At 57.8% G+C, this 24,443-nt stretch overlaps 6 protein-coding genes and 1 long non-coding RNA gene across 14 annotated transcripts; 4 read left to right on the top strand and 3 right to left on the bottom strand.

Annotated features, from left to right (window-relative positions):
* Positions 1-92: 92 nt before the first annotated feature.
* On the top strand, positions 93-5,516 carry G6PC1 (glucose-6-phosphatase catalytic subunit 1). Its single transcript, XM_023942715.2, has 5 exons — positions 93-2,975; positions 3,470-3,579; positions 3,885-3,993; positions 4,202-4,317; positions 4,406-5,516. The coding sequence occupies exons 1-5, from the start codon at positions 2,746-2,748 to the stop codon at positions 4,915-4,917; spliced, it is 1,077 nt and encodes a 358-aa protein (XP_023798483.1). The 5' UTR covers positions 93-2,745; the 3' UTR covers positions 4,918-5,516.
* On the bottom strand, positions 4,403-11,514 carry AARSD1 (alanyl-tRNA synthetase domain containing 1). Of its 7 annotated transcripts, none has more exons than XR_015279517.1 (14): positions 11,354-11,514; positions 11,166-11,288; positions 10,933-11,092; positions 10,465-10,522; positions 9,954-10,110; positions 9,747-9,863; positions 9,009-9,139; positions 8,773-8,839; positions 8,494-8,585; positions 7,977-8,031; positions 7,337-7,431; positions 7,063-7,213; positions 6,436-6,549; positions 5,470-5,593 (listed from the first exon to the last, which is right to left on the bottom strand). XR_015279517.1 is itself a non-coding variant. In XM_086864390.1 (13 exons), exons 1-12 carry the CDS (start codon positions 11,390-11,392, stop codon positions 7,078-7,080), a joined length of 1,230 nt encoding a protein of 409 aa, XP_086720516.1. In that variant the 5' UTR covers positions 11,393-11,514; the 3' UTR covers positions 4,403-6,497; positions 7,063-7,077. The 7 variants fall into 7 exon arrangements, 4 of the variants coding, with proteins under 4 accessions (XP_086720516.1, XP_086720517.1, XP_086720518.1 ...); XR_015279519.1 differs by having other exon boundaries at positions 6,436-6,515; XR_015279518.1 differs by having other exon boundaries at positions 6,436-6,497.
* A 92-nt stretch (positions 11,515-11,606) lies between these two features.
* Positions 11,607-13,767, bottom strand: PTGES3L (prostaglandin E synthase 3 like). Its single transcript, XM_086864404.1, is given in 8 exon segments — positions 11,607-11,806; positions 12,036-12,089; positions 12,193-12,225; positions 12,228-12,282; positions 12,615-12,713; positions 13,000-13,066; positions 13,188-13,301; positions 13,680-13,767. Coding segments are annotated over 7 exon segments (423 nt in total). The 5' UTR covers positions 13,688-13,767; the 3' UTR covers positions 11,607-11,806; positions 12,036-12,042.
* A 113-nt stretch (positions 13,768-13,880) lies between these two features.
* RUNDC1 (RUN domain containing 1) lies at positions 13,881-17,935 on the top strand. The gene is made up of 5 exons (XM_023948432.2): positions 13,881-14,314; positions 14,948-15,106; positions 15,374-15,572; positions 15,836-15,925; positions 16,436-17,935. The coding sequence occupies exons 1-5, from the start codon at positions 13,925-13,927 to the stop codon at positions 17,299-17,301; spliced, it is 1,704 nt and encodes a 567-aa protein (XP_023804200.2). The 5' UTR covers positions 13,881-13,924; the 3' UTR covers positions 17,302-17,935.
* A 10-nt stretch (positions 17,936-17,945) lies between these two features.
* RPL27 (ribosomal protein L27) lies at positions 17,946-20,412 on the top strand. Its single transcript, XM_086864378.1, has 5 exons — positions 17,946-18,232; positions 18,332-18,414; positions 18,778-18,947; positions 19,516-19,626; positions 20,322-20,412. The coding sequence occupies exons 1-5, from the start codon at positions 18,064-18,066 to the stop codon at positions 20,368-20,370; spliced, it is 582 nt and encodes a 193-aa protein (XP_086720504.1). The 5' UTR covers positions 17,946-18,063; the 3' UTR covers positions 20,371-20,412.
* On the bottom strand, positions 20,384-23,980 carry LOC147649178 (uncharacterized). Its single transcript, XR_015279512.1, has 2 exons — positions 23,895-23,980; positions 20,384-23,764 (listed from the first exon to the last, which is right to left on the bottom strand). It is a non-coding gene; the product is annotated as an uncharacterized LOC147649178 (long non-coding RNA).
* On the top strand, positions 21,350-24,437 carry IFI35 (interferon induced protein 35). 2 transcript variants are annotated; one of them, XM_023947659.2, is made up of 9 exons: positions 21,350-21,504; positions 21,594-21,686; positions 21,943-22,092; positions 22,408-22,509; positions 22,823-22,967; positions 23,184-23,314; positions 23,487-23,676; positions 23,936-24,042; positions 24,164-24,437. In XM_023947659.2, exons 1-9 carry the CDS (start codon positions 21,490-21,492, stop codon positions 24,353-24,355), a joined length of 1,125 nt encoding a protein of 374 aa, XP_023803427.1. In that variant the 5' UTR covers positions 21,350-21,489; the 3' UTR covers positions 24,356-24,437. The 2 variants fall into 2 exon arrangements, with proteins under 2 accessions (XP_023803427.1, XP_023803428.1); XM_023947660.2 differs by having other exon boundaries at positions 21,351-21,504; positions 22,408-22,503.
* Positions 24,438-24,443: the final 6 nt, after the last annotated feature.

Below are 24,443 nucleotides of genomic sequence, written 5' to 3'. Positions count from 1 at the left end.
GCTCAGCCCCCCTATGTGGGAACCCTTGATTCTACACCCCTGGCTGCATGTGCAGCTCTGGGCTGCAGGATCCCACAGCCCAGAGCCCATCCCCACCGTGCCAGGCTGGGATGGGGACACCAAGGAGCTTGGTGAGGCCAGTGCCAGCCCTGGCACATGGCTAAGCACTCACCAAAGTGTCCCTGGGGGCATGGTGGCTATCCATCCCCTCTAACCCCCTGCTGTAGTGGATGGGTCTGTCCAGAACGTGCTGTGAGGGGCTTGAGCAGCCCTACTGCCATGTGCCCCTGGGAGCCAGCTCAGCTTGCTGCAGCACATGGGAGAGGTGATGGGAGGAGAGGGCAGCTCAGGCCATGGCTCAGTGAGAGGTTGCAGCGGTCCCTGGGTGCCCTGGGGTGACAGCAGGAGCTGTGCCCAGAGGCTCCTGCCAGGAGCAGTGCGAGAGGGAGGTCGTGTCCAGACAGCTCCCAGCCCAACACTGCGTGCCCACATGTGCGGTGCTGCCTGGACTCTGCTCGTGCACTGACGCAGTGACCACGCTGCCACAGCACAGCCTGCACCTTGCAGCTGTCTGGGAACATTCTGGACCAAACACTGGCACTGCACATGGCACAGCACCCACTGGTGCTGCACTGGCCAGAGCTACGTCTGGAACCTTGGGAATCACGGGCACAGCGTGTCCCAGAGCCAGCTGCTGCCCTCACACAGCTCCTGGGCTGGGAGCTGCTCCTGGGCTTGCTGTGCACAGACCCGGGGCAAGAAATTGGGTTCTCCCAGCCTGGCCCCGCTCCTTCCCTGGGAAAGCCAGCCAGTTTAAAGTGCACATGCCCAAGGTGCTGCTGGCAGGGCTGCAGAGCACAGGGGATGAGCTGGACCCTGAGCAATTGTCAGAGCAGCCAGGATGCAGAACGCTGCAGTGCCTGGGCAGCTTCAGCTCCTTCCCTGCCCTGCCCCAGATCCACACAGTGACTTTGGGGCTGGGCATTCACCCACAGGGCAGGCCATGGAGCAGCACTGGGACTGTGTGCCCCTGGCACCTCTGGCACTGTCCTGTGCAGTGCCATGTGCTCCTGGCACTGCACAGCAGGGCTGAGCCACTCTGTCCTCTGTGCTGGGAGGGAGGAGGTGACTGCTTCCATCCTGCTTCCTGCCCTCTCCCCACTCTGGCCCCAGTTTTCCTGCAGTGAATTTTTCCATCCCCCAACACCTTTTGCCCCATTTTCCGCTGTGAAATCTCCTGTGAAGGATTTATTGCTGATGGTTTCAAAATATTTTTGGAACGGAAGCCAAGTCTGTTGCATTCCTTCACGCTGGCCAAAGCCACTCTCAGTTGACGACCCTGGAATGAGCTGTTGGGGAATTTGCTTTTCAAGAGTAATTCCATTTCTGTACAAACTTCTGCTTTGTTGGGATGTTTTGCAGGTCAGGAGCTCAGTCCAGGGTCTGGGACCACCTTCCTTGGGTGCAGCAAGGCCAAGCTGGATAGGACATGCCTGCAGCAGGGCTGAGTCTGTGGCCTTTGCCTGTCTCACAGGGCACCCATGCCCATGTCCCAGGGAGCGAGGTTTGCTGGTGTTTTACCTGTCAGACCCCATGGCTCCCTGGGCTCTGCATGGGCAGAGGGGCAGGATGGGGCCTGAAAGTGCTGCTATTTGTCAGCAGGGCTCACTACTGGACACAGCTCTCACAGAGACAAACAACATAGGGCAGGGGTTCAAGGATCCTGACGTGAATTTTCTCAGGGGGGAGATAAGTGATGCATTTCACTGGCTGTTGATCATTAATGCCTCGCTGCCTGTTCAGCTGCGGTGGGTGCTGGCTGGGCACCCTGTGCTGCTGCTGCAGGGCTGTGTGTCCATGCTTTGGCAGCTGTGGAGGATAAAGCTGCAGTGCCAGGGACAGCAGAGTGCAGCTGGGGTGGAGGGGATGGCCATGGGCTTCGCAGGATGAGCTGTGTGTTTGGCTCTGTACCTACAGCTGGGTCTGATGGGGCAGGAGGGGTTAACCCAGTGGAGCAGTGCTGTGAGGAGAAGTGCTGTCCCTTTTTGCAAGGGTCCTTTAGCCCCCCACTAGAGATCAGAAGAACATGGCTGGCAGCCAGGAGCATCCCAGGCCTGGCTGTCTGGGACTGCAGGGACCTCCAGCAATGGCTTTGAACGTTTCCCATTATGCAAAGTCCTGATTAAATAAGCCTGGCAAATGAGGAGGGGGGTGGGCAGTCTGTCCTCTGCTCCATGCAGCCACTCCATGCTCCTGGACATCCTTGCCATGCTCTGGTGGTGGTTCACGGGGGATGGCAGAGAGACCAGAGCAATTGTCAACCCTGGACATGGCAGCTCTGCAGGACTGTCACACACACTGTCACTCCATTACACAGAGTAATGGAGCAAGGCTGTGGTTCAGTCAGAGCTGAACTGTTGTATTGGATAGCTGGAGAAGCCAGGCCTGCAGGATCCCCCTGAGTGAGGGGATGGGGCAGGGCAGGGGATGCTGCTGGAGCTGGAGCACACTGCACTCCACGTGCCCTCGAAGCCTGTTTTCCCCTTTTACGTAAGTTGTTCCAAACATGTTTGTTACAACCCCCTGGTGATGTACCTTTGGAAAGAGTGGTTTTGGGTCCAAAGATCAGTGCTGGGACAGTGACCTGCCCGCTGCAAACAAGACCCTGCAGAGTATAAAACCCCAGTGGCACAGTGGAGTACGGGACAGGCAGAGCCACACTGAGGGCAGCGGCAGCAGAGGAGGATGGAGGCCAACATGAACCTCCTGCATGATGCAGGCATCAGGACAACACACTGGCTGCAGCAGCGCTTCCAGGGCTCCCAGGACTGGTTCCTCTTCATCTCTTATGCTGCTGATCTCAGGAATGCTTTTTTTGTCCTCTTCCCCATCTGGTTCCACTTCAGTGAAGCGGTGGGCATCAGGCTCATCTGGGTGGCTGTAATTGGAGACTGGCTCAACCTCGTCTTCAAGTGGTAAGTGCCCCCAGCCAACACTCCCACTGTGTGTTGGCACACCTGGGCTAATGTGGGCCGGATGGGTGCTCTCAGCCCCAGTGCCAGAGCAGAACAAAAAACAGAGTTCAGCCCCAGCTGAACAGTGACAGTGGGCACTCCTTCCCAAGCCATGCAGCAACAGCTCCCCCCTTCCCAGAGCCAAGCAGAGATGGAGCCTCTGCACCTCCCTTCAGCCAGGGCTGTGGTGCTGAGTGGGGGGATCTTCACAGAGCCCCTGTCTACAAGAGGTCATATTGACTTGCTTCCAGGAAGTTCTTGCTCCTTCCCCTCAGGGCCGGGGATGGGGACATGGACAAGCAGTGCCAGCTGTCAGAACCAAGCAATCAGCTGGGTGCTGTGTCTGTCAGAATGCCCTGGACCACTTGTGGGTCCTTAGCTACTTCCATCTCCCAGGGCAGATCTAAAGCTGCAGCTGTGCCCAGGACCTCCCTAGATCCCTTCTTTCTTTTCAGGATCCTCTTTGGGGAGAGACCATACTGGTGGGTCCTTGACACAGACTATTATGGCAACAACTCCGCACCAGAGATCCAGCAGTTCCCGCTCACCTGCGAGACTGGTCCCGGTAGGGTTCCCCAAGCCATGCTAGGGGTGTGCAGCCAGGGGCAGGGGGTGACCTGCACTCACAAAGTGGGGGTGCTGGCCTGGCCAGGGCTGTGGCTGGCAGCCTGCAGGCAGCACATGCCCCTGGACAGCTCTGGAAGGAGGCCCTTACTGCTGAGCTCCTGGGGACACTAGCTGTGCCTGCAGGGGAAGGAGGCAGGGCAGCCCCTGCACAGAGCAGACCTTGACCCTTGGTGGTTCAGCACAGCTGCCTGTGCTCGGCTCTGGCCCATGCAGAGTCTGACCTGGGTCTCTCTTCTTGCCCAGGGAGCCCATCTGGCCATGCCATGGGTGCAGCAGGCGTGTACTATGTCATGGTGACGGCTCTCCTCTCTGCTGCTGGAGGAGAAAAGCAGTCAAGGACATTCAAATACTGGTAAGTTGTGTGCCAAAACCACCTGTTCTAGGCAGAGGCAGCTCCCAGCATTGACAGGCACAGCCAAGCCCATCAAGGCACAAGGCTGTGGCCTGGCAGCACCTCAGGTAGGGTCTGCATGGGGACAGGCTCAGCAGCCAGATGTTTGGAGTACATGATGGCAGTGCAAGCTGGCCCTGGCACTGACATGGCCACTTGTCCCTCCCAGGGTGCTGTGGACAGTGCTTTGGATTGGGTTCTGGGCAGTTCAGGTCTGCGTCTGCATGTCCCGAGTCTTCATTGCTGCTCACTTCCCCCACCAGGTGATTGCAGGGGTTTTCTCAGGTGAGTGCATCAGACCCCCTTCCCTTGCCCTGCAGCACCACTGTGCTGGACTGCAGTACCCACAGCACTGACCAATCCTCCCCGGCAGGGATGGCCGTGGCCAAGACCTTCCAGCATGTCCACTGCATCTACAATGCCAGCTTCCAGCGGTACCTGGGCATCACCGTCTTCCTCTTCAGCTTCACCCTGGGTTTCTACCTGCTGCTCTGGACATTCGGCGTGGACCTGCTCTGGACGCTGGAGAAGGCACAGAAGTGGTGCAGCCACCCTGAGTGGGTCCACATTGACACCACTCCCTTTGCCAGCCTCCTCCGTAACCTGGGCATCCTCTTCGGGCTGGGGCTGGCCCTCAACTCCCATATGTACCAGGAGAGCTCCCGGTTAAAGCAGGGCCAGCAGCTGCCCTTCCGCCTGGGCTGCATCGCTGCCTCCCTCCTCATCCTCCACATCTTCGATGCCTTCAAGCCACCCTCCCACATGCAGCTGCTCTTCTACGCCCTCTCCTTCTGCAAGAGCGCGGCCGTGCCGCTGGCTACTGTCGGCCTCATCCCCTACTGCCTCTCCCAGCTCCTGGCCACACAGGACAAAAAGGCTGCCTAAGGCAGGCAGACACCCCAGCCCTGGGCTCAGGGACAGCTGCCAGGCCCTGGCTGCACCTCAGCCGCTGTCTGCTTCCCGCTGAATCTGCACGGGCTGGTTCTGCCCTGGGAGCGGACCACGGAGGCTGGGCTAGTGCTGCTGCCGGGTGGCTCCCACAACACGGACACACAGTGGCAGCCACGCTGCTCTCATGGCTGGTGGCACAGAGAGCCCTGTGTGCCCAGGACTCCCCTGCTGTCCCTCCTTCACCCACAGCTGGGAGTCACCTGCCCAGGACCCAGCAGCAGCAGCAGGAGGTCCTGCACTCCCTTGCAGCTCGTGGGGACAGGCCACCTCCATGCTGCAGGGCTGGGGACAGCACCACAGCGAGCAGGGTTCTCAGCTCGGCTGAAGAGGCAGCTCTGTGACAGGAATGGGCAGACACTGTGACATGGAGAGACCCCCCCAGGCCTGGGACGTTTGGTGCTCACCTGTGTGTGAGGCAGTGCAGGGTGCACACACGCCCATGTGTGTACATGCGTAACACACACCTGTGCACACAGGACATGGGGTGGGGTTGTGCACAGGAGGGATTTTATTAAAGCTGAACATTATTTAGGCTGGCGAGTTTGAGTGTCCTGCTGGCCAGTGCCATGGGATGGGGGATCAGCTCCTGGATGCAGGGTTGTGGCATGGCCTGCAGATGGTAAAGGACATTTCTCCTGGCAGGTGCTGAAGACCCTCAACACCTGCAGGACACGCTCAAGCCACTGGGAAGCCTCATGCCTAGTGCCCTGGGCCTCTACCTTTTGCCCTGAGGTGCAGCTGAACACTGACAGCACAGTGAGGCCAATGAGCTGCTTTTTGTGCTGTTTATCCAAGGCTTCTGGGTGCACTTTGTGCCAGGAACAAACTTGTGTCACCTCACTGCTCCCAGAAACAAGCTCAGCTTTGAGACCAACTGGCTCAGCTGAGGCTGTGCTGAGCCCCCAGGGTGTTGGGGACAGAACTGGCATTTGGGTGCGGTGTGGGGTTGGGGTCATTGGGGTCATGCCCCTCCCTCCTCAGTACCCCAGCCCAGTGCTCACTGCAGCAGGAAATCCTGTGGGCTCAACCTGCAGCCTCTGAGCTGTGCAGGCAGTACAGCCCTGTTTACTTTCTCAGTAAACATCCTCAGTCTGAGACAGTCCAAAATAGATAGGGAGGTGCAGGTACTTTCTTCCTGCCAGACTGTGTGCATGTGTAGGATTGCTCCCAAAGCACCAGGCCCTGCAGCTCTGACCCCATACCCAGTTCCAGGCCCCAGTGGTGGTTCCTGTGTTCTGACACCATCCCAAGAGCTCAGCCAAGGCTGTGGCCATGCAGCAGTCACAGCTGGGAACCCCATCTGCTGGGGCTGCTCCCATCCCCTTGCTCATGGCAGATAAACTTCCCCTAGGATGGAGGTTTCTTTTATTCTGTTTCTCTGTGTACTACCAACATCTGGAATAAACCTGTCATTCCATTTCTAGCAAGGGGAAGGGGAAATTCTCAAATTACCTGTTGTGCCCCGTTGTGACGCCACATCCTCCAGAGGAGACTGCAGCAGCTCCATGGCCTGCCTGGGCAGGAAAGGTGAGCTGAGGGAACACCAGGGACAGATCTGCCTGATCCCTAGGGAGTTTACAGTTTCATCAACCTGAGAAACTACTGATGGTCAAAAAATGACCAGTAACAACTGCACCCCATCAGGGGAAAGCAGTTGGTACATGGTGGGGAATGATCTGCCTGTGGGGCACCTGCTCTTCTCTCCAGCTACTCCCTGCCCTTGCCCAGCCCAAGGTGTCTGGGAGGACCAGCTGCCTCTTGCTTGAGCATTCGTGCCAAGCAACTCCTCCTCAGCAACTGGCACAAAGCCAAATGCCCCAAAGTACTGCCAGCAAGAGGCCCCTTCTGGATTTAGGAACCCTACAAAGTGGTTAACCAACGGCTACTTTAATCCCTGTACCATTTGTCTTGAGTAATGAGCCCTTGCAGCAAAGCATTGATGGCAGATCCCCTCCCCATTTCCGTGAGCACCAAACCAGCCCACGCAGAGCATGTGCACACCAGCTGTTGGGTTCAGGTCTTTATTCTCTGGTAGAGAAGCTCACGGGGCCTATGCAAACAAAGGGAAGACAAACCTACTTTGAGAATTGTTTCTTATGCTCCAGGGTTCTGATGGCTAATGAATTCCTGGAGCAGAGCTTGCACTTCTCCTCGCCGGCTCATCTTGGCTGCCTTGCCCTGGAAGCGGCCACGCTTCCCAGCTCCTTTCCCACCCAGCAGTTCTGCCACCCTGCAGCAACAACACCACAGGCTGGAGCCCAACCTGCTCCAGACAGCACACACAGATCTGTGCCTGGCTGCTCAGTCTGCAACATCAGAATTCTAACTCAAGTTAAATCACAAAACATGTTACCTGGGACCTAAATTTTCAACTGCTTCAACAGGTCCAGCTAGAAGGAAGAGTCCTGCTTCTTTTTCATCTCCCACAGTCAGGAATAGCAGGGTTTCCTGTGGACAGAGATGGGCCTTGTTCCAGATAAATCAGTGCCCTCCTCATCCAAGAAGAGGACAGACACTGGCCACAGGACACAAACAGCAAACTGACAATTTGGAAGTCTATGTGCACTACTGAGACTGCTTGAGAAAAGTAAAAGGGAAGTGGCATCTGAACTTTTTGTACTCAGTCATGTGCTGTTGGGACAGAACAATACTGGAGTATACCAAGTTAAAAAGATTCAGTTGGCAGTTGAATTAGGTGATTGTGACTGAAACCTTCTGTTCTTTCTATTCTACTCCTGCCTAATCCTATCCTAACCTGTTTCTACTCTGTACAACTCTTGGGGGGTTAAGGCTCTTCCTCAGTGCTCTGAATTCTCACTGTTGGGGACTGCCCTACAGACTGCAGCTGCTGGGGACAGGTCACCTCAGGTACCTGTCAAAGGAACCAGAGCTCCAGATCATGACTGTGTGAGGAACAGCAGCCTGGCAGTCCCTGTCTGTGTATAATGGGTGAAAAACCAGAAAAATCAGTTTAGTCTTCATAAGTGACTCACCTCTGTCCCAATCTCATTAGCAATGATGTTCATAAATTCAGAATCACCCTCTTTCCTGTATGGATGGATAAAAAAACACTTCAGAAAGAAGCAAAACCCCCCTCCAGAGTACAAAATCTCAATCAGAAACCAAGTGCCTGATCAGGGATTTTGGCCTCTTGCTCTTATTTGTCTATGTAAATTCTCACTGGACACTCCCATGGACATGTTGAGAATTATGTGTTATCTTTAAGAAACAGAGCTTCCTGGTTTTATTTGAAAATATCAAGTGCACAGGGAATTAGATGGACACATTAGATGGATTAATTTCTCAGCTACAAAACCAGAAGAATTGAGTGACTGAATTATGAACAACTTCCTTTAATTACACAACTTTGCAGTAGGCCAAGGCAGTTTAATATTCCATTTATTTGTTTACATTCTTCCTTGAGAAAACAAACTGCACAAATGTGAGAGATCCAACTGTCACAAAATGTGTGGGATATTGTTGCCCCCTCCTCCCTGAGCTCCCCCATACCTGTGCAATACAAACAGCTGCTTTGGAGCAGGTTTGCTCTTGAAGTCCCGGGCTATCAAAACAGCAATGTCTCTAAGCAGGTTCAGGTTATTCTGAAAGAAAAGCAACTGAACTGTACTGCAGCTGCAGCAGTCAGTGTGAACACAGCTGTGTTCCCAGAGGTTTGAGCACTTTCCATAATAGCCACAAAAATGGAAGCCAATGATTTGACTCTCAGTTACCACAGCTAAAGGTGTACAGGAAATAGTGACAACCCACTTTTCTCAGCCATTCTTGTACCTTCTGGAGCAGTTTCACAGAGCTCTGCAGTCTCTTCACAGCCTCTACGTGCTCACCTGGCCCATTTCTGAAAGAAATGGGAGATTTTGGATCACTGTTCTGAAGGACAAAGGAAGGATTTCCTAAAGGAGCAAAACAGGCAACATCATACACAGCCCCACAACATGTACCCTGAGGCTTATGTGGTATCTCTCAGGAGGAAGAGTGAAGATTAACAGAAGTGGAAAGGGTATTACTTGAGCAGGGAGGTTAGAGCCTTCTCAGTACTGTGGCTTTGTTCGATTGACTTCAGCACTCTGTTTCCCGCCAAGAAAACCAAGTTGGTTTTGTTCTTTTTCCCTTTTTCCACGCCAAGGAGTTTAATAACCTTAAAAAGAAAATCAACCTGGTCACAACAGCATTTTGGTAATTCACACAGGTGATCATTTCCTACCAGATTATGCCTTGTGGCAAATTTTGACTGTCTGCTAGTGAAAATAAATTGATTAAAATCAGCCATAAGGTCAACATACAAAAAAAAAGGGATAGTGGTACAGTGGAATTTATGCAATTTTCTAGCAATGAGATGCACTCTGTATAGGGCATCTGGATGTCTCTGCTGGGAAGACTCTAACCAATGACTGAGAAAGTACAAATACTTAAAGGCAGGTCTAGGATTCTATCACCATTTCCCTGCACAGGAAATTTCTCATCCACAATGAACACTCAAAAATATCAGAGCTTTAAGCAGAGGGAACAAGGCCAACACCCCTGGCAGTGCAAAAATGTCACTGCTGCACACAGGGCTGAGTTCTGCAACAAGGAAACAAAAGCATCTGAGGTGCCCAGCCTGTGTGTGAGCCTCCCTCAGCCTGAGGCTGCTGACACCCCTTTCCTCATCAGCACAGTCTCAAGCAGCCTGTGGATCCCACAGACTCTGGCTGTACTCCATGTGGAGTGTGGCTCCCAGAGGCAGCCCAGCTGCAGCCACCCACCTGGAGGTCACTCAGGTTGCTGACATGAGTCCCACAGCACATGTTGGAGTCGATGCCTTTGATGTCCACCACACGCACTGGCCCTACGTGGTCATCAGGCAGCCCCCGGCTCCTCACCTGGCAGAGGAGAAGAGTGACAAAGAAGGTGACATCTGTGCTCAGTTATTCCGGTCCCACGAATCCCATCAGTTCTCTCCCACCACTCACTGTTTCAATTTCAGGGTCATCTGCAGCCAGTTCCCTCACTGTTACAGGAACCCTGTCCCGGATTTTCTCGTTCAGGCTCCTCTCCAGGGCCTCGACCTGCTCGGCTGTCACTGAGGGGGTGTCCAGCTCAATGACACTTCGCTGACGGCCCAGCTCCCTGCACCAAGAAAGAACATCGGCTGCTGTAGCTGAGACCAGCTGGGAGGTCCCTTGGTGCAGAACCAGAATTCCACTGCTGGGAATGTGGTGACTGAAACAAAACAGACTTCCCTCCTCTCACTGTTGTGTTCAGAGCACCAGATGGAAACCAAACACTTAAGGAGGACAAGACAGAGCCAACACTCTGTACAGGTTCTCTCCAGGTTAGTCAGCTCTCCCACAACATCTGAGCTCAAGTGAAATGTCCAAATTGCTTTTGGCGTTTCAGTGTTCAGGCTCTGTGTGGGGCAGCATGGTGGCATGTGCCAAACAAGAGAACACTGGGGTCAAAAGGAACCTTTATCCTGCTCACCATGAAGTCGTCTTGAATCCAAACATCTGTTCTGCAATGGCACTGATGAGATGCTGTCCTGGAAGAAATGTGCAAGCACTAGCTCTGAGTGCCACTGGTATTTTCAGTCAGGCTGTCATTCCCGTTGACATTCTCCAAACCAGGCGAGTGCTGGGTGCTGAGGGGCTCCTGCCAGTGCTCAGCAGCAGCAAGGACAGAGCTCTGGCCTCTCGAGCCTCGGCTCCCGGCAGCACTGCAGGACTCGCTGGGGGCTACGAAGCAGGCTGAATTTCCCTTCCAACCTGTTTTCGTTGCGTTTGTTTACACGCCAAGGAGAGGTCGCAGAGGGGCACCTGCTGCCCTCAGTACTCCCGGGAACAGACTGTGCACACAGAGCTGTCGGGTTTCTCCCTACCCTGAGCAGGGAGGGGACGGGCCGGGCGCTGACCGCCCCCCGCCCCATCGGCGCCCCCCGCTACCGGCACGGACCTGAATGCTGCTGCATGTGGTCGAAGCGGCGCTCCCAGTCCAGCGACAGCAGCACTTCAGCGCCCGGTTCCAGCGCGGCCGGCACGAAATGCACGGCCTCGGGGCCCCGCCGGGTCACGCGGAGCACCGGCACGTCCCCGATGAGGCCGCGGTCATCCGGCTGCGGACACGGGACATCAGCGCCGCCGGCCCCGGCCCGGCCCGGCCCCCGCCCGGCCTAGCCCGGCCCGTACCTGCCCGCCGCCCTCGGGGAAGAGGATGGTGTCCTCCAGCACCACCTGGAACCCGCGCACCGGCTCCCCGCCGCCCTCGGGCCGCAGCTCCGCCGCCCGGCACGACACCACCCTGGTGGTGAACTGAGACAGAGACCGTGAGGGCCCGCCCGGGCCTGCCCCGCGCCCCGGCCCCGGCCCGACGCTACCTGCCGGGCCCAGCTGTCCCGCTGGCACCGGAACACCATCACGACCGTTCGGTACAAGCGAGCCGGGACTGGCGGCGAGGGCGGCCCCGGACGGACAGGGACCGGCGGTGGCGGCCGCCGTGCCGCGAGGGGGCGGGGCCTGCACGGTGAGGCGCGGGCGCGCTCCCGCCGGCGCCGCGCGCTCCCGCGGCCGGGGGCGCTGAGCGGCTCCCGGTGCCCGGTGCGGCGGCGGCCCGAGCGCACGGCACACGGCTGCGGCAGTTCACGTTTATTGCCCCGTGCCCCGCCAGGGTAACCGGCTACGGGAGACCGGACCGTGCCCGCCGCGCAGGGTCGGGAGCGCTGCCCGCGGTGACGCACGAGCTGAGGCGGCCCCGCTCCCTCGGAGAATCCTGCCCGCGCTGCTCCTCGGTGCCCGCCGCCCGTGCACCGGCTGCCTGGGCGTCAGTCATCCTGCGGGAGGGAGGAGCGAGGTGCCAGGGACTGGGCCGAGACCGGGCCAGCCCCGCTTGCAGCGGGTGGAACCAGCCAGTTGCCCCGGGAAGCGTTTCCACGCCCGCTGCAGGAAAGGCTGCCCGAGGGGTGCAGCGGGAGGTGCTGCCGCTGTTCCGGAGGCGGCGGAAGGCTGAGGCTGGGTTGTGCTCGGCAGGGCATCAGGAAGCAGCTGGCCGGTGGTACTTACATCCAGGTCATCCATGGCTGGTGGGGGGGCTTTTTCTGTCACCTTCTCCAGCATCTGGGTGAGAAACAAAAGGCTGGATTCCCAAATGCCTGGCGTCCCCCCATCCCACACACCCCAGGATGTGCCCCAGGATCCTGAGCCCGGTGGCCCAGCTCACCTCTGCGTACTGTTCCACCATGGCCCTCTCCACCTCCTCGTCCCCTTCCCAGTCTCGCCAGTTGTCGAAGTCAACAGAGAGCCAGGCTGGCTGTGGGCACAAAGAGCATCCCCTGAGAGCAGGGACCTGCAGCCCAGAGACAGCTCCTGTGCAGGCGAGGGGCCTGCTCAGACTGGAGAGGGGCAGGAAGCACGAGTCCCTGGTCACAGATCCTGATCCTTAGTGTGTCAAGGAAAAGGTTTGCCACATCCTTCCTGGAGGGCAGAAGTCTGTGAACTAGTGGTGATTATCAGGATGGGCTTTTTTGGGAGCTCCTGTCTTGGGGTCCCCTGTGTGTGTTCTGGGGGCAGGTTGGTTCCAAGGGGGCACGAGATGCTGCGTGGGGATAGCACACACACTGAGGCACCAGGCACCACACACACTTTGACGTTCTCCTTGGTGATGCGCGGCCAGGCCACTTTCTCCTTCCACTTCCTCATAAAGCAGGTGATGGAGCGGTCAGAGCGCTTCTCCCGTGAGTCCTGCCAAGAGATCAGGGGTGCCTCAGTGTCTGCCGGGCTCCCCTCTGCACAGGGTTAAAGCTCAGCCCTGCGCAGGCTGTGGGGTCCCAGAACCAGAGAGACAGGTTGTTTCTGGCTCAAGGCAGCACTGTATCAGCCCCAGGGCTGGGGCTCTCAGGCTCAGCCCACTGAAGCTCTCAGGATGGGCAGGTTCCATGTTAATCAGTGCTCAAGACTGCACAGATCACCTCTGACTCTGAGCCTGACAGAAGCTGTCAGAGAACAGTTTGCTGGCGGTAAACCTCACCTTGGAGTTGACCCTGGCGTACAGATTGATCTCATTGTAGAACTCCACACCGTCTGCATTTTTGCAACTGCCAAAACATTTTAACAACCAGGCTTAGGAGTGAGCCGAGGCCACGCGTGCTGTCCTCTCAGTGTCCTCCCGGTCCTCTGAGCAGGGCCGTGTCGGTCGGCAGGGCAGTGGCAGCTCACCTGAACACCAGCCGGTGATCCTCGATGTCAACCTTCACGTCCGAGCTGTCCTCGACACAGAACTCCAGGTACACGTACCGCGGCCGGTCGTACCACAATGTCTTGGCAGGCTGCCTTGGGGAGGAGCAGAGCAGCGGGTGTCACCAGCGGGCATTTCCCGGTGCCCAGCAGCGCTCAGCAGGGCCGGCACGGGGGGCGAGGCACGGCCACGTGTTGCCCGTTCGGACACGGGGCTGGCAGTGGGAGCCGGGCGGGTGCCGACCGGGCGGTGGCGGTGGACACCGGCCCCGTGACGCTCCCCTCTCCCGCCCCGCACGCCCCCGGCCGGGCAGTCGGCGGGGCCCGGCCGGCCCGTGTCCGCTCCCCTCCGCCTGACCCGGCGCCGCTCCCCGCTGCTCCGTGGCCGAGGGTCCTGTCGGGTGGTGCCTCGGCCGGGCACCGGGCGCTGTGCATGGGTTACGGGCGCTGCCTGTCCCGTCCGGCCGTGCTCACCTCGCCATGGCGGTGTCGACCCCGCCCCGCGCTATTTCGGGCCGGGGGCGCGGTTGCTGAGTACGGGACCGGGCCCGGGACAGCAACCCCGGACAGCCAATCCCGGGACAGCCAATCCCGGGACAGCCAATCCCGGGAGAGCCAATCCTGGGACAGCCAATCCTGGGACAACAACCCCGGCCCCACCCCCGGTGCGCGCCCCCGCGGCCGCCGCCGCGCCGCGAGGGAGCGCGCTGGCCCCTCCCATGGCCCCGCCCACTCCCGCCCCTCGGTGCCAAGATGGCGGCGGCGGCGCGGCGGCGGTAGCGGTGGCTATGGAGGGAGAGGGCGGCTCGCTGGGCCCCGGCGAACGGTGGGCGCCGGTGGGCGCCGTGTCGGCGGAGGAGGATGAGGAAGACGAAGAGACGGCCACGGGGGGAGAGTCGCCGGAGTCGGTGCCGCGGTTGCGGGCCGAGCGGCGCCGGCTGCACGGGGCGCTGCTGGCGCTCGCCTCACACTTCGCTCAGGTGCAGTTCCGGCTGCGGCAGGTGGCCCGGGCCGGCCCGGCCGAGCAGCAGCGCCTGCTCCGCGACCTCGAGGACTTCGCCTTCCGCGGCTGCCTCGCGCCGCTTCCCCACGGTCTCGGCGGCGCTCCGGTGAGTGCCCGCGGCAGGGCTGAGCGTAGAGAGCACCGGGTACCGGCGTCCTGTGGCTCCCCGGCCCGCGCCGCCTGCCCCGGGGTCGGTAAATGGGCCTGAGCCCGCTGAAGCCCATCGGGAGCTCAGCGATCCCGCTGCCGGGAGGGGCTCGGCGGCTGCGGTGCCCGCGGTGCTCGAGTCTGCACGGAGCTCAGCACCAGCCGTGCACAGGCCCCTGGTGACTCGGAGCCAGCTCGCAGCGATGTGCTCTGCAGGCCTGAGTGGTGTGTCACCGCTCCACGCCCTGGCACAGCACAGGTGACTCAGAGGATCTGTGATATGTACATGTTATTTTGGCCACTTTCTTCCTGGATCCTGGCCTTGTGGGATGGGATGAGGGTTCTTCTCACCAAGCGGTCTGGAGAGGTGCTTCCCATCCCTTATCAGATGAGGTGATGTAGTTGGTACCTCTGCTTGGTGCTCAGACACATTTCTCTCTCAGGCTGGTTTGCAGTGCTCACTATGCAATCATCATATCATATCATGATGTACATGATCTGCAGGAGATACTCTTCATGTCATAATCCTGTTCTCTGTGGCTTGGATATGACAAGAAGTCTTCGATTTTACTTACTGATAACTTTTTTTCAGGGTGAGCAAGAGAAGCAGGAGCAAATTGAGGTCCAGAAGGAGAAGCACAGAGAGCTGATCCTGCAGCTCAAGACACAGCTGGATGACCTAGAGACCTTTGCTTACCAAGAGGGCAGCTATGATTCTCTACCACAGTCTGTGGTTATGGAAAGACAACGGGTAAGGCACAGAAATCCTCCTGCTGTATTTCCTAGCCCTTGTGAGTGTCTTACAGACTGTAGGCACTCATCAGCCTGTATTTCCCACCAGCAGCTATAATAGAGTATCAGGAGTTTGTCTACATGTGTGAACCTCTTCTGTGTCTTGCAATTATTTCTGTGCAGCACAGGTGTTCTGTTTCTGAGGGAACCTCTGGGAAAGGATACTTGAAGCTCCTGGGCACCAGTGCCACGTGGTGAAATCTCACTGCTCACTTGTGTTTTGCAGATGATTATAAATGAGTTGATAAAGAAGCTGGATATGGACTTGAGTGAAGATTTTGCAACGCTCACTCCAGAGGAACTGCGGCAGAGGGTGGATGCTGCCATAGCACAGATTGTGAATCCAGCCAGGGTGAAGGAGCAGCTGGTGGAACAACTGAAGACCCAGATAAGGGACCTTGAAATGTTCATCAACTTCATTCAGGGTCAGTGATGAGTTTTTGAACGAGCAGACTGAATTGCTTTGTAATTCCCTGACATAGTCAGGAAGGTCACAGATGTTGGGAGATGCAGCAACAGCTGCTGGGTCACAGAAAAATGCAGATCTCTCTAAATTGATGGCGAGGAAAAGTATTGATAAGAGTGATGAAAGAGGTCTAGAGGGGTCTGAGGAATGTTGACCTTAATACTTGGGATATGTAGCTGAAATTCACAAATGTGAAATAATGATATGAAATATTTTTTGTAGATGAAGTTGGAAGCTCTGGCAAGGCAGAAGATGGCCACTGTGACTGTGGAGGCTCCTACAAACCCAGCACCCGGCTTTCTGGGAACAGAGGTGGGCATTGCTGGGCTCAGCACTCACCAAAGCTACAGCTTCTCCCTGGATTCATTGTCTGCTTTTCCCTGGCAGCTGGTTTCTCTGCTTCTGCACTCCCTCTGCTGCAGGCCTGTGTCTTTTTCCTTTACCCTTTCCTTTACTCTGTGTCCATGGGATCATCAGAGTAGTCACAGAGCCTGTGCATGTGGCATGGAGGGTGGGCTCAGTTCTCAGTGGAGGTCAGGAAGAGACTGCTGATACTCGGTACAAAACACACTGTAATTTGTACTCTTCAAGCTCTGAGCCCTGTGAGCAGGTACAGTGAGCTGGGGGGATCCAGTGTTCTTTAGATTTTGACACCTTCCTACTTATCCTTTGAACCTGCTGGAAATACAGTAATGTAGCATGAGGCATCTGCTGCTACTCAGAATGCTAGCCTGAAGGGATTTTCAGATATTTGCACTACCAACAAGAAGAGTTGTTGACTTCCTAATGAGAGTGTGTTTTTCTCTTTTCTCACCTGGTCAGTGAACCCAGAAGATGCCAGAAGGATGCAAGAAACTGGCCTGCAGCTCATGCGCCGCGTGCTGGCCGTGCTGCAGATCTTTGCTGTCAGCCAGTTTGGCTGTGCCACAGGTCAGATCCCTCGCACCCTCTGGCAGAAGGACCGAGACAACCAGGACTTCTCCCCCTTAATTGAGAAACTGGAGCTGTCGGTGGAGCGGGTGAGGCAGCTTGCCCTGAAACACCAGCAGACAGAGCATGTTATCTGCTCCTCTGAGCTGCAGGACGTTCCCCTGGGAGGCAGAGACGAGCTGACTCTGGCTGTGCGCAGGGAGCTGACGGTCGCTCTGCGGGACCTGATGGCTCACGGGCTCTACGCCTCTTCCCCGGGCATGAGCCTGGTGTTGGCCCCCATCGCATGCTTGATTCCCGCGTTCACGCCCTCGCCGCGCACCATGCACCCCTGGGAACTCTTTGTCAAGTATTACAACGCTAAGAACGGACAAGCCTTCGTGGAATCCCCAGCTCGAAAGCTCTCCCAGTCCTTCGCCTTGCCTGTGACAGGAGCAGTGGTGGCTACCCCCAAGCAGAGCCTGCTGGCAGCCATCCACACGGTGCTCACCGAGCACGGCCCCTTCAAGCGCAGCGCGGACTCGGAGCTGAAGGCGCTGGTGTGCATGGCGCTCAACGAGCAGCGCCTGGTCTCATGGCTCAACCTCATCTGCAAGTCTGGAGCTTTGGTTCAGTCTCACTACCAGCCCTGGAGCTACATGGCCAACACCGGCTTTGAGAGCGCGCTCACCCTCCTCAGCCGCCTGAGCAACTTGAAGTTCAACCTCCCGGTTGACTTGGCTGTTCGGCAGCTGAAAAACATCAAAGATGCTTTTTGATGTGTTTTTATTGTAGATCATTCGTTTTCCACTAGTAGGCAGCTGTTGGGCTCAAGAAGCCTGGCTTTTGTAAGACCAAGTTTGTCTCTTTGGTACCTGCTTTTAGGGAAATCTTAGGGTGTCATGCTGGCAGTGTGTTGTCCGATGCTGCCCCCGCACAGCAGCTGGAGGCTGAAGGTTGGGCAGCACCTCACCCTGCCCACTCCCTGCTGCTCTCTGGCCAAACTGCCCTGCCCAGTGGCCAATGACTGTTCGGGGGGCAGAGGCCTGGCCACGGGGCCTGCTGGTGGGGGAACGCCCGTGGGACGTGCAGCTGAGCTCCTTTGTGGTTGTTTCTCACAGTCTCTGCTCTACCGTGCGCACACGATCCCTCATGGAGGAGAGAGCTGGCAGGTGTGGAGGCACCTTGGGGGCTGCCTGGTCACACGGCACTTGACCTCCCCTGGGTGGATTAGGAGACGATGGGGGCCGATCCAGAGGTGCCCGGGGTCTCCCCCAGCAGCTCCGCAGTCTGTGTCCCTTGGGGCGCTCTGTCCAACGGATCCAGGTCCTTGTTGAGGCTTTTGTGTTGGGGTCAGCGCAGCGCGGTGTCCCGCGGGGTATATTAAATACCGCTCTAGTACCTGTGGGCTGAGCCTGCCGCCATCCCGTCTGCTCTGTCCGTTACCGGGGCTGTGACGCGCCGCCCGCCGTGCCCGGGGAGGGCGGAGGGGGGCGGACACCCGGTACGGCCGTGCCCGGGGAGGGCGGAGGGAAGCGGACATGCGGTACGGCCGTGCCAGGGGAGGGCGGAGTGGGGCGGACACCCGGCACGGCCGAACGGCAGTGGCTGCCGGTGTCGCGGCGGAAGTGACGTATATCGCTGAGCGACAGGCGGGGCCGCCGCGTTCCATTTCTCTTCCGGCCTGGGCGCCATCGCAGCGGAGCCTCGGTGAGTGCGGGCGGGCGCGGGATCCGCCGCCATCCGCGGCGGCGGCGGCTGGGGCGGGGATGGCGGGCGCGGTCTGACTGCCGGCTGCTGCCTCCGCAGAGATGGGGAAGTTCATGAAGCCGGGGAAGGTGGTGCTGGTGCTGGCCGGCCGCTACTCGGGGCGTAAGGCCGTCATCGTAAAGGTGAGCGTGGGGCTGAGCCGGCGGCTCCGCGCTGTCCTGCGGGGCGAGCCGGAGCCTGGGGGGCGGCACGGGCGCGGGTCCTGCGGGGCGAGCCGGAGCCTGGGGGGCGGCACGGGCGCGGGTCCTGCGGGGCGAGCCGGAGCCTGGGGGGCGGCACGGGCGCGGGTCCTGCGGGGCGAGCCGGAGCCTGGGGGGCGGCACGGGCGTGGGTCCTGCGGGGCGAGCCGGAGCCTGGGGGGCGGCACGGGCGCGGGTCCTGCGGGGCGAGCCGGAGCCCGGGGGCGGCACGGCCGCGGGTCCTGCGGGGCTGGCGCGGCCGCGGCTCCTCGGTGCTACCGCCGCGGTTTTGCCCGTTGGTTTCAGAACATCGACGATGGCACCTCGGACCGGCCTTACAGCCATGCCTTGGTGGCCGGCATCGACCGCTACCCGCGTAAGGTGACGGCTGCCATGGGCAAGAAAAAGATCGCTAAAAGATCCAAGATCAAGTCCTTCGTGAAGGTTTACAACTACAACCACCTGATGCCCACTCGGTGAGTGCGGCCCCGGGAGTGCTGCTGCAGGCACGGCTGAAGGAGTCTTGGCTGCTTTCGTGGTTCTTGTGTTTTCTACTGAACACCGGGAGTTACCAAGGCTGTTAATGATGTGGCTGAGTGAATGTGAGGCTCAGGCCCTGCAAAAACAGGGAGTTTGGGGTCTGGGGCTGAGTGGACTAATGGACTTTTGGAATAGGGTAGCCGATCTTCCCTTTGCTCAAGGGGTGTCAGCAGGTGAGCAGTTTGAGACAGCTGTGGGGGTCTGGAACTGGCAGGGCCATTTCTTACTGTGCCTCAGAGCTCCCAGAGCAGCTCCCAGGCACCACAGAGCTGGTGGTGGAAACAGCTCGAACACAGCTGCGAATCCCTCAGAAAAAGTGTGGCTGTTCCCTGTATAGGCTGAACTGAGACTGCTTTAATGGTTTGGTGACTCCTGAACTGAGGAGACTTGAGGAGCTGTAACTCCTTTACTGGACACTAGGATGAGTGTTTGACCAATCCTGGCTTGGTTTTCAGCCCTGTGCTATGTACCAGGCCCCTTTTGAACCATTGTGCCCTCTCCCAGGTATTCTGTGGATATTCCCCTGGACAAAACTGTGGTCAATAAGGATGTGTTCAGGGATCCTGCTCTGAAACGCAAAGCAAGACGTGAAGCCAAGGTGAAATTTGAGGAAAGGTGAGTTGGGAGTTTGTCTCCTCAGTGGTGGTGGTGCGCATCCCCAGGGTGGGGACTTGGTGTGGCTGTGAGTCTCCAAGTTGGCACTTGTGCCCCAGCTTCTTTGCATGCATGTTTGTTGAGCGTGTTCTTTCCACCTGTGTGTGTGTGCAGCATTGTGCCAGCACGTGCAGGGCCTTCAGGAGCCAGGGATGATCTGAGAACGTGCTGCCAGTCCATCTTCTCTTACCACTGGCCTGGGTGGGCCAGGGCAGTGCTGACACTTTGCGTGGGAGTGCTTGGGTTGCTGATATTTCTTTACAGTTTTCTGTTCAGAAGCTCCTTCAGAGGGAGGAGCTGTGTGACCTCAGTGGGATACAGAGTATCTCAGGCAGCCCCCGAGATGTTCTCCACGGGCATCTCCCCCTGCCACACCAGGTGTCCTGCAGGATGGCCCTGCCCTGTGCTTGTGCCTGTTGGGGTGGAAACTACACAGTGCAGGTGTCCTTCATGAGAAACCTGGGACCTGGAATTGCTTCCCTTGGAATTTCAATATTTAAAGTGGGTTTAGTTGTAGCCCAGGCCAAAGACATTGGGTGAATTGCCTCTGGGTGAGCTGAGTGCTGCATTCTGTCTGTCTGGGACAGCTCAGGTATGGGTTTGGTGCTGTTAGCTGCTAGTATACATCCTTCTCTAACCTGTGTGTTCTCTTTCAGGTACAAAACTGGCAAGAATAAGTGGTTTTTCCAGAAGCTGCGATTCTAAAGGTGTAACAGGGTTGCATCAATAAATGTTTATTAAAAACTATGAATTTTTTGTTATTTAACAAACAAGCAGTGGCCTTTGTGGTGTGGTCATGCTTCCTCTGTGTGTCTAAGAGCCAGGAAAGCCATTGCAGTCCAGATGAGCATCAGTGCATTTGTGCAGCCCAAGCCGTGGGTGCAGGTGTCACCTCTGGACTGCTCCAGGTGTGGCCATGTCACACTGTACTAGAAATGGGATGGTGACAGCAGAGACTCTCGAGTTTAGTTGCAAAGGGAGCTTGTTTTAGTCTTCCAGATCCTCTTTTATAGACAGTTCCAAAAAGATCTGAAAAAGTAAAAACTTTTGTTGGTCATCAAGCTAATATCACTGTCATTGGACAGTTAGGAACAACACCCCTCGACTGTTTCTTACAAGTAAACAACAAGGAGACAAAAAACACCACCTGCAAAGGTTGTTTTCCTTCTCCAAGGACTGTTTTGAGTTCCTCCTCACAAGTTCTCAGGCCAGTGTGAGAAGGTTATGTGACTTAGTTTCACACAGACACTGCTGATCTCACATTCAGCATCCACATGGCCAGGGCTGCACTTCCCTTCTGCAGCTGCAGGGTGCTTGATATTCCTGTCACAGGGCAAATCTCTTACTCCCAAAACTGAGGTGATCCTTGTGAGAGAGGGAAGGCAAACGGATGGTTCTGGGTGTCGGCTAAGTGCCCAGTGATTTATGTGGTGACAAACCTGTGGATTTTAGCTTCCCAAACGGGGCAGTGCTGGCTGCTGGCCAGCCGGGGAGCAGGGGCTGGCTCGGGTTGTAAAGGAGCAGGAAGAGTTTATTTCTGTGTTAGCTGTTGCTGGCAGGGCAGGTGGGTGCTCAGGGAAGGCGAGTTAAGCGGGCCCGGGATGGGGGGGAGATGGAGGTGGTGAGGAATCGGGCGGGGCTGGACGGGCCCGGCCTTCCACCGCCCCCGGGCCGCGCTCGGGGCTGCGCTCGGAGGGGCCGGGGCGGAGCGAGGCCAAGAAAACGAAAGCGAAAGGCGAGAGCGGGGTCCCGGCAGCGCGGGGCGAGCCGAGAGCGGTCCCTGCGGGCAGGGCAGGGCTCACCGGGGCTCCGCTCCGAGCGGGGATGGATTCGGAGGAGGTGAGGAAGAGCTGAACCACGGGGAGGATTACTTCAGGAGTTGCGGGCGGGGGGCGGCGCAGCGCGGCTGAGACCTCTCCTGTCTTTAGGAATCTTTCATCCGGCTGTTCCCCCCGGAGGGCCCGCAGGACGAGGGCTCGGAGGGCCCCGAGCAGCTCCGGAGGGAGGTCGAGCGGCTCAAGGTGGGTTCGGCTGTGCCGAGAGAGGGGTAGGGCGGCCGGATCCCAACTGTCCGGGCTGCGCTCCGGCCTGGCCAGGAGGGAGCTCCAGTCTCCTCTGGGACTACGAGTCAGAAGCGGCAGAGAGGAGTAAATCCCATGTAGAGGAGAGGCTGTTCTAGGGTCCAGGCTCACTCCCAAAGGCACAGCCGGGGCTGGATGGCTGGTGGGGGTGACACAATGTCGTCAGGGTCTTGCTGTCTGATGGTGCTTCTCACAGGAGTTTTACAGTGCTCTGGAGCAAGACCATGCAAAGCTACAAATAGCCGAAAAAGCTGCAGAGCAAAAGACACAAGAGCTGAAGAAAGAACTTAATAAAATTTTTGAGCAACAGCTGTGTTTAAATGGAGATGAAGAAAGAGCCTGCCAGGTCAGTGTTCAGTGGATGTGTCTTAGGCTTGGAAGGGTGGCAGGGCATCAGGCAGGTCACTGCTCTGAGGTCACTTGTTTGGGATCCAGCAGAGGTTTCATGGGAAACATAAGGCCTGTGCTGAGAAGTGCAGTGCAGCAGCAAGGGGAGGGCTGTTCTCAAAGAGAGGAACCAGGGCAGAGCTGCAGACAGTCAAGAGCAGGAGAATGGGGTGGAGTTGTGCCCAAAGCAGTGCTGTGCTCAGAACAGAAGTGTATTGCAGCCCCTTGTGTCCTGGTGTTCCCTAATTCCCACTCTCTCCTTCCTTCCTTCCAGATTTTTGCAATAAAGGAGGAGAACAGCAGATTGAGGCAGGAGAAGCAGGTTCTGAAAAATAAATTGGAAGAATTGAGGGTCCTCTGGAATGATCCTGTGAGGGTAACAGAGTGTGTGTGGGCACTTGGGTCTGCTGGCAAGGGCACAAGCCTGGCTAGAGAAGCTGCAGCTGAATGCAGCTGGGCACTTTGTGATGACGGGAAGAGCTCCTGCTAGCAGGCAGTTCCTCTGCCAGGGCCAGGAGCTCTGGTCATGGCTTTGGGATTCCAGGCACAGAGAGAGACTAGGAGAGACTCTGCTGAGGTTCTCCAGCTGTTCATTTGAGCCATGAGTTTATTTCTAGTCTGTGGATTGGCAGGGATATGCCCTGTGCAGGGTCCAGTCTCCTCCAGGTGCTGTCTGTACTTGAACCTAGATGTTATCTGCCTTGCCCGAAAAGAAAATGGTCTTTAAGGGACTCACAGTAAACAAGGACGACATGAACAAGCTGATGCTCACCCCGCTGATCCGCTACCCTCTGCCGGGGGGCTCAGCTCTCATCACCTTTGAGGAGGCAAAGGGTAAGTGTGAGAAGAACACTGCTCTGGCCAGGTGCTCGATCATTTTGGGGCCTGCCCTGTGTCCCCTCCCTGTGCCAGAGTTTGGTGCTGCCCCTCTCCCTGCTTTGTGTGGGGCTGTGCCTCCTCTCTGACACCTTTGCTGTGCCGTGTCCTGTCCTGGAAAGTGCTGGGAGTGGGCAGTCACTCCCCTGTGTTGTGGGCTCTCCCTGCCCACAGTTGCCCAGAGGATCATTGAGTTGAGGGAGCACACGGTGGAGCTGAGCTGTGGGGAACTGGAGGAGCTCGACCAGTGCAGAATGCAAGTGAAGGCAGTGCCAGTGGAGCTCCTGGTGCCATCTGCCCTGGAGGTAGGGCCCGTGGGTCCCCAGCTCCTTGTGCCAAGGAGCTGCCCTGGCCACGCTGCTTCCCCTGTCTGAGCCTGCCTCGACCAGGGCACAGCTACCAGCCACAGCCAGCGCTGCTCTCCTGAGCTCTGGGGCCAGTACTGCCCTGGCACTGACTGGCCACTGCCACCCACAGATCAGGCTGACTCAGAGCAGCAGGAGCATCCTTGTGTCTAACTTGCCCAGCCTGGACATCTCCAAGGATGGACTGCTGGACAAGCTGGAGCTCTTCTTCAGCAAGACAAAGAATGGGGGCAGCGAGGTGGAGAGCAGGGAGTTCCTGGAGGACTCTGACCAGGTGGTGCTGACCTTCACACAGGATGGAGGTGTGTGGGATGTGCTGAGCTTGGGTGGCTGGCAGGGGTGGAATAGCCCAGTCTTCTCAGGCAGGAAATCTCCTGAGAGCAGATGAAGCTGTGTTTGGGGAACAGGGAAGATTGAGTGAGCCCCAGGCTATCCTGTCTCCCCCAAAACTGTGCTGGGTGATTGAGCTGGGCACTGTCAGCCTTGGTGCCTATGCCAGGAACAGAACCCTGGAGCTTACCTGGGATCTGGGCAGCTCAGGACTTTCCTCTCCATATGCAGTGGCAGAGCAGCTGATTGAAAAAGGATTTATTCAGGTGCCCATTGGGAAAGGGACACACAAAGTCAAAATATCACCATGCATGAGTGCAGACATCTCTAACATGCAGGTAAGGGCATGAACCCTGTGCAAGCAGCACCCACCAGCTCGGGCTGAGGCAGCACGGGCCGGGGGGCTCCTGAAGCCCCTCTCCCTGCACTGCTCTGCAGCTCACCCCCTGCTCTGTCCAGCTCCAGCCCTCCCGCTGCCCCAGGACTGTCCTGCTCTTGGGCATCCCCGACGTGCTGAGTGTGGAGTCCATGAGGGACGCCCTGGAGATCCACTTCCAGAAGGCCAGCCGCGGCGGCGGGGAGGTGGATGCCCTCGCCTACGTCCCGGCGGGGCGGACAGGGATGGCCGTGTTCGTGGAGGACACGGGCTAGTCCTGGCCAGCCCGAGCCTCAGGAGCTCCGTGCGTCCGTTGGTCGGCGGGCACGGGCGAGATTAAAGCGTCTGTTGAGGGCACCCACC

This window comes from Cyanistes caeruleus, chromosome 27 (genome assembly GCF_971803275.1).
Source record: "Cyanistes caeruleus chromosome 27, bCyaCae1.hap1.1, whole genome shotgun sequence".
NCBI lineage: Eukaryota > Metazoa > Chordata > Aves > Passeriformes > Paridae > Cyanistes > Cyanistes caeruleus.
The sequence above is the reverse complement of the archived record's forward strand: the minus strand, read 5'-3'. Positions and strand labels throughout refer to the sequence as shown.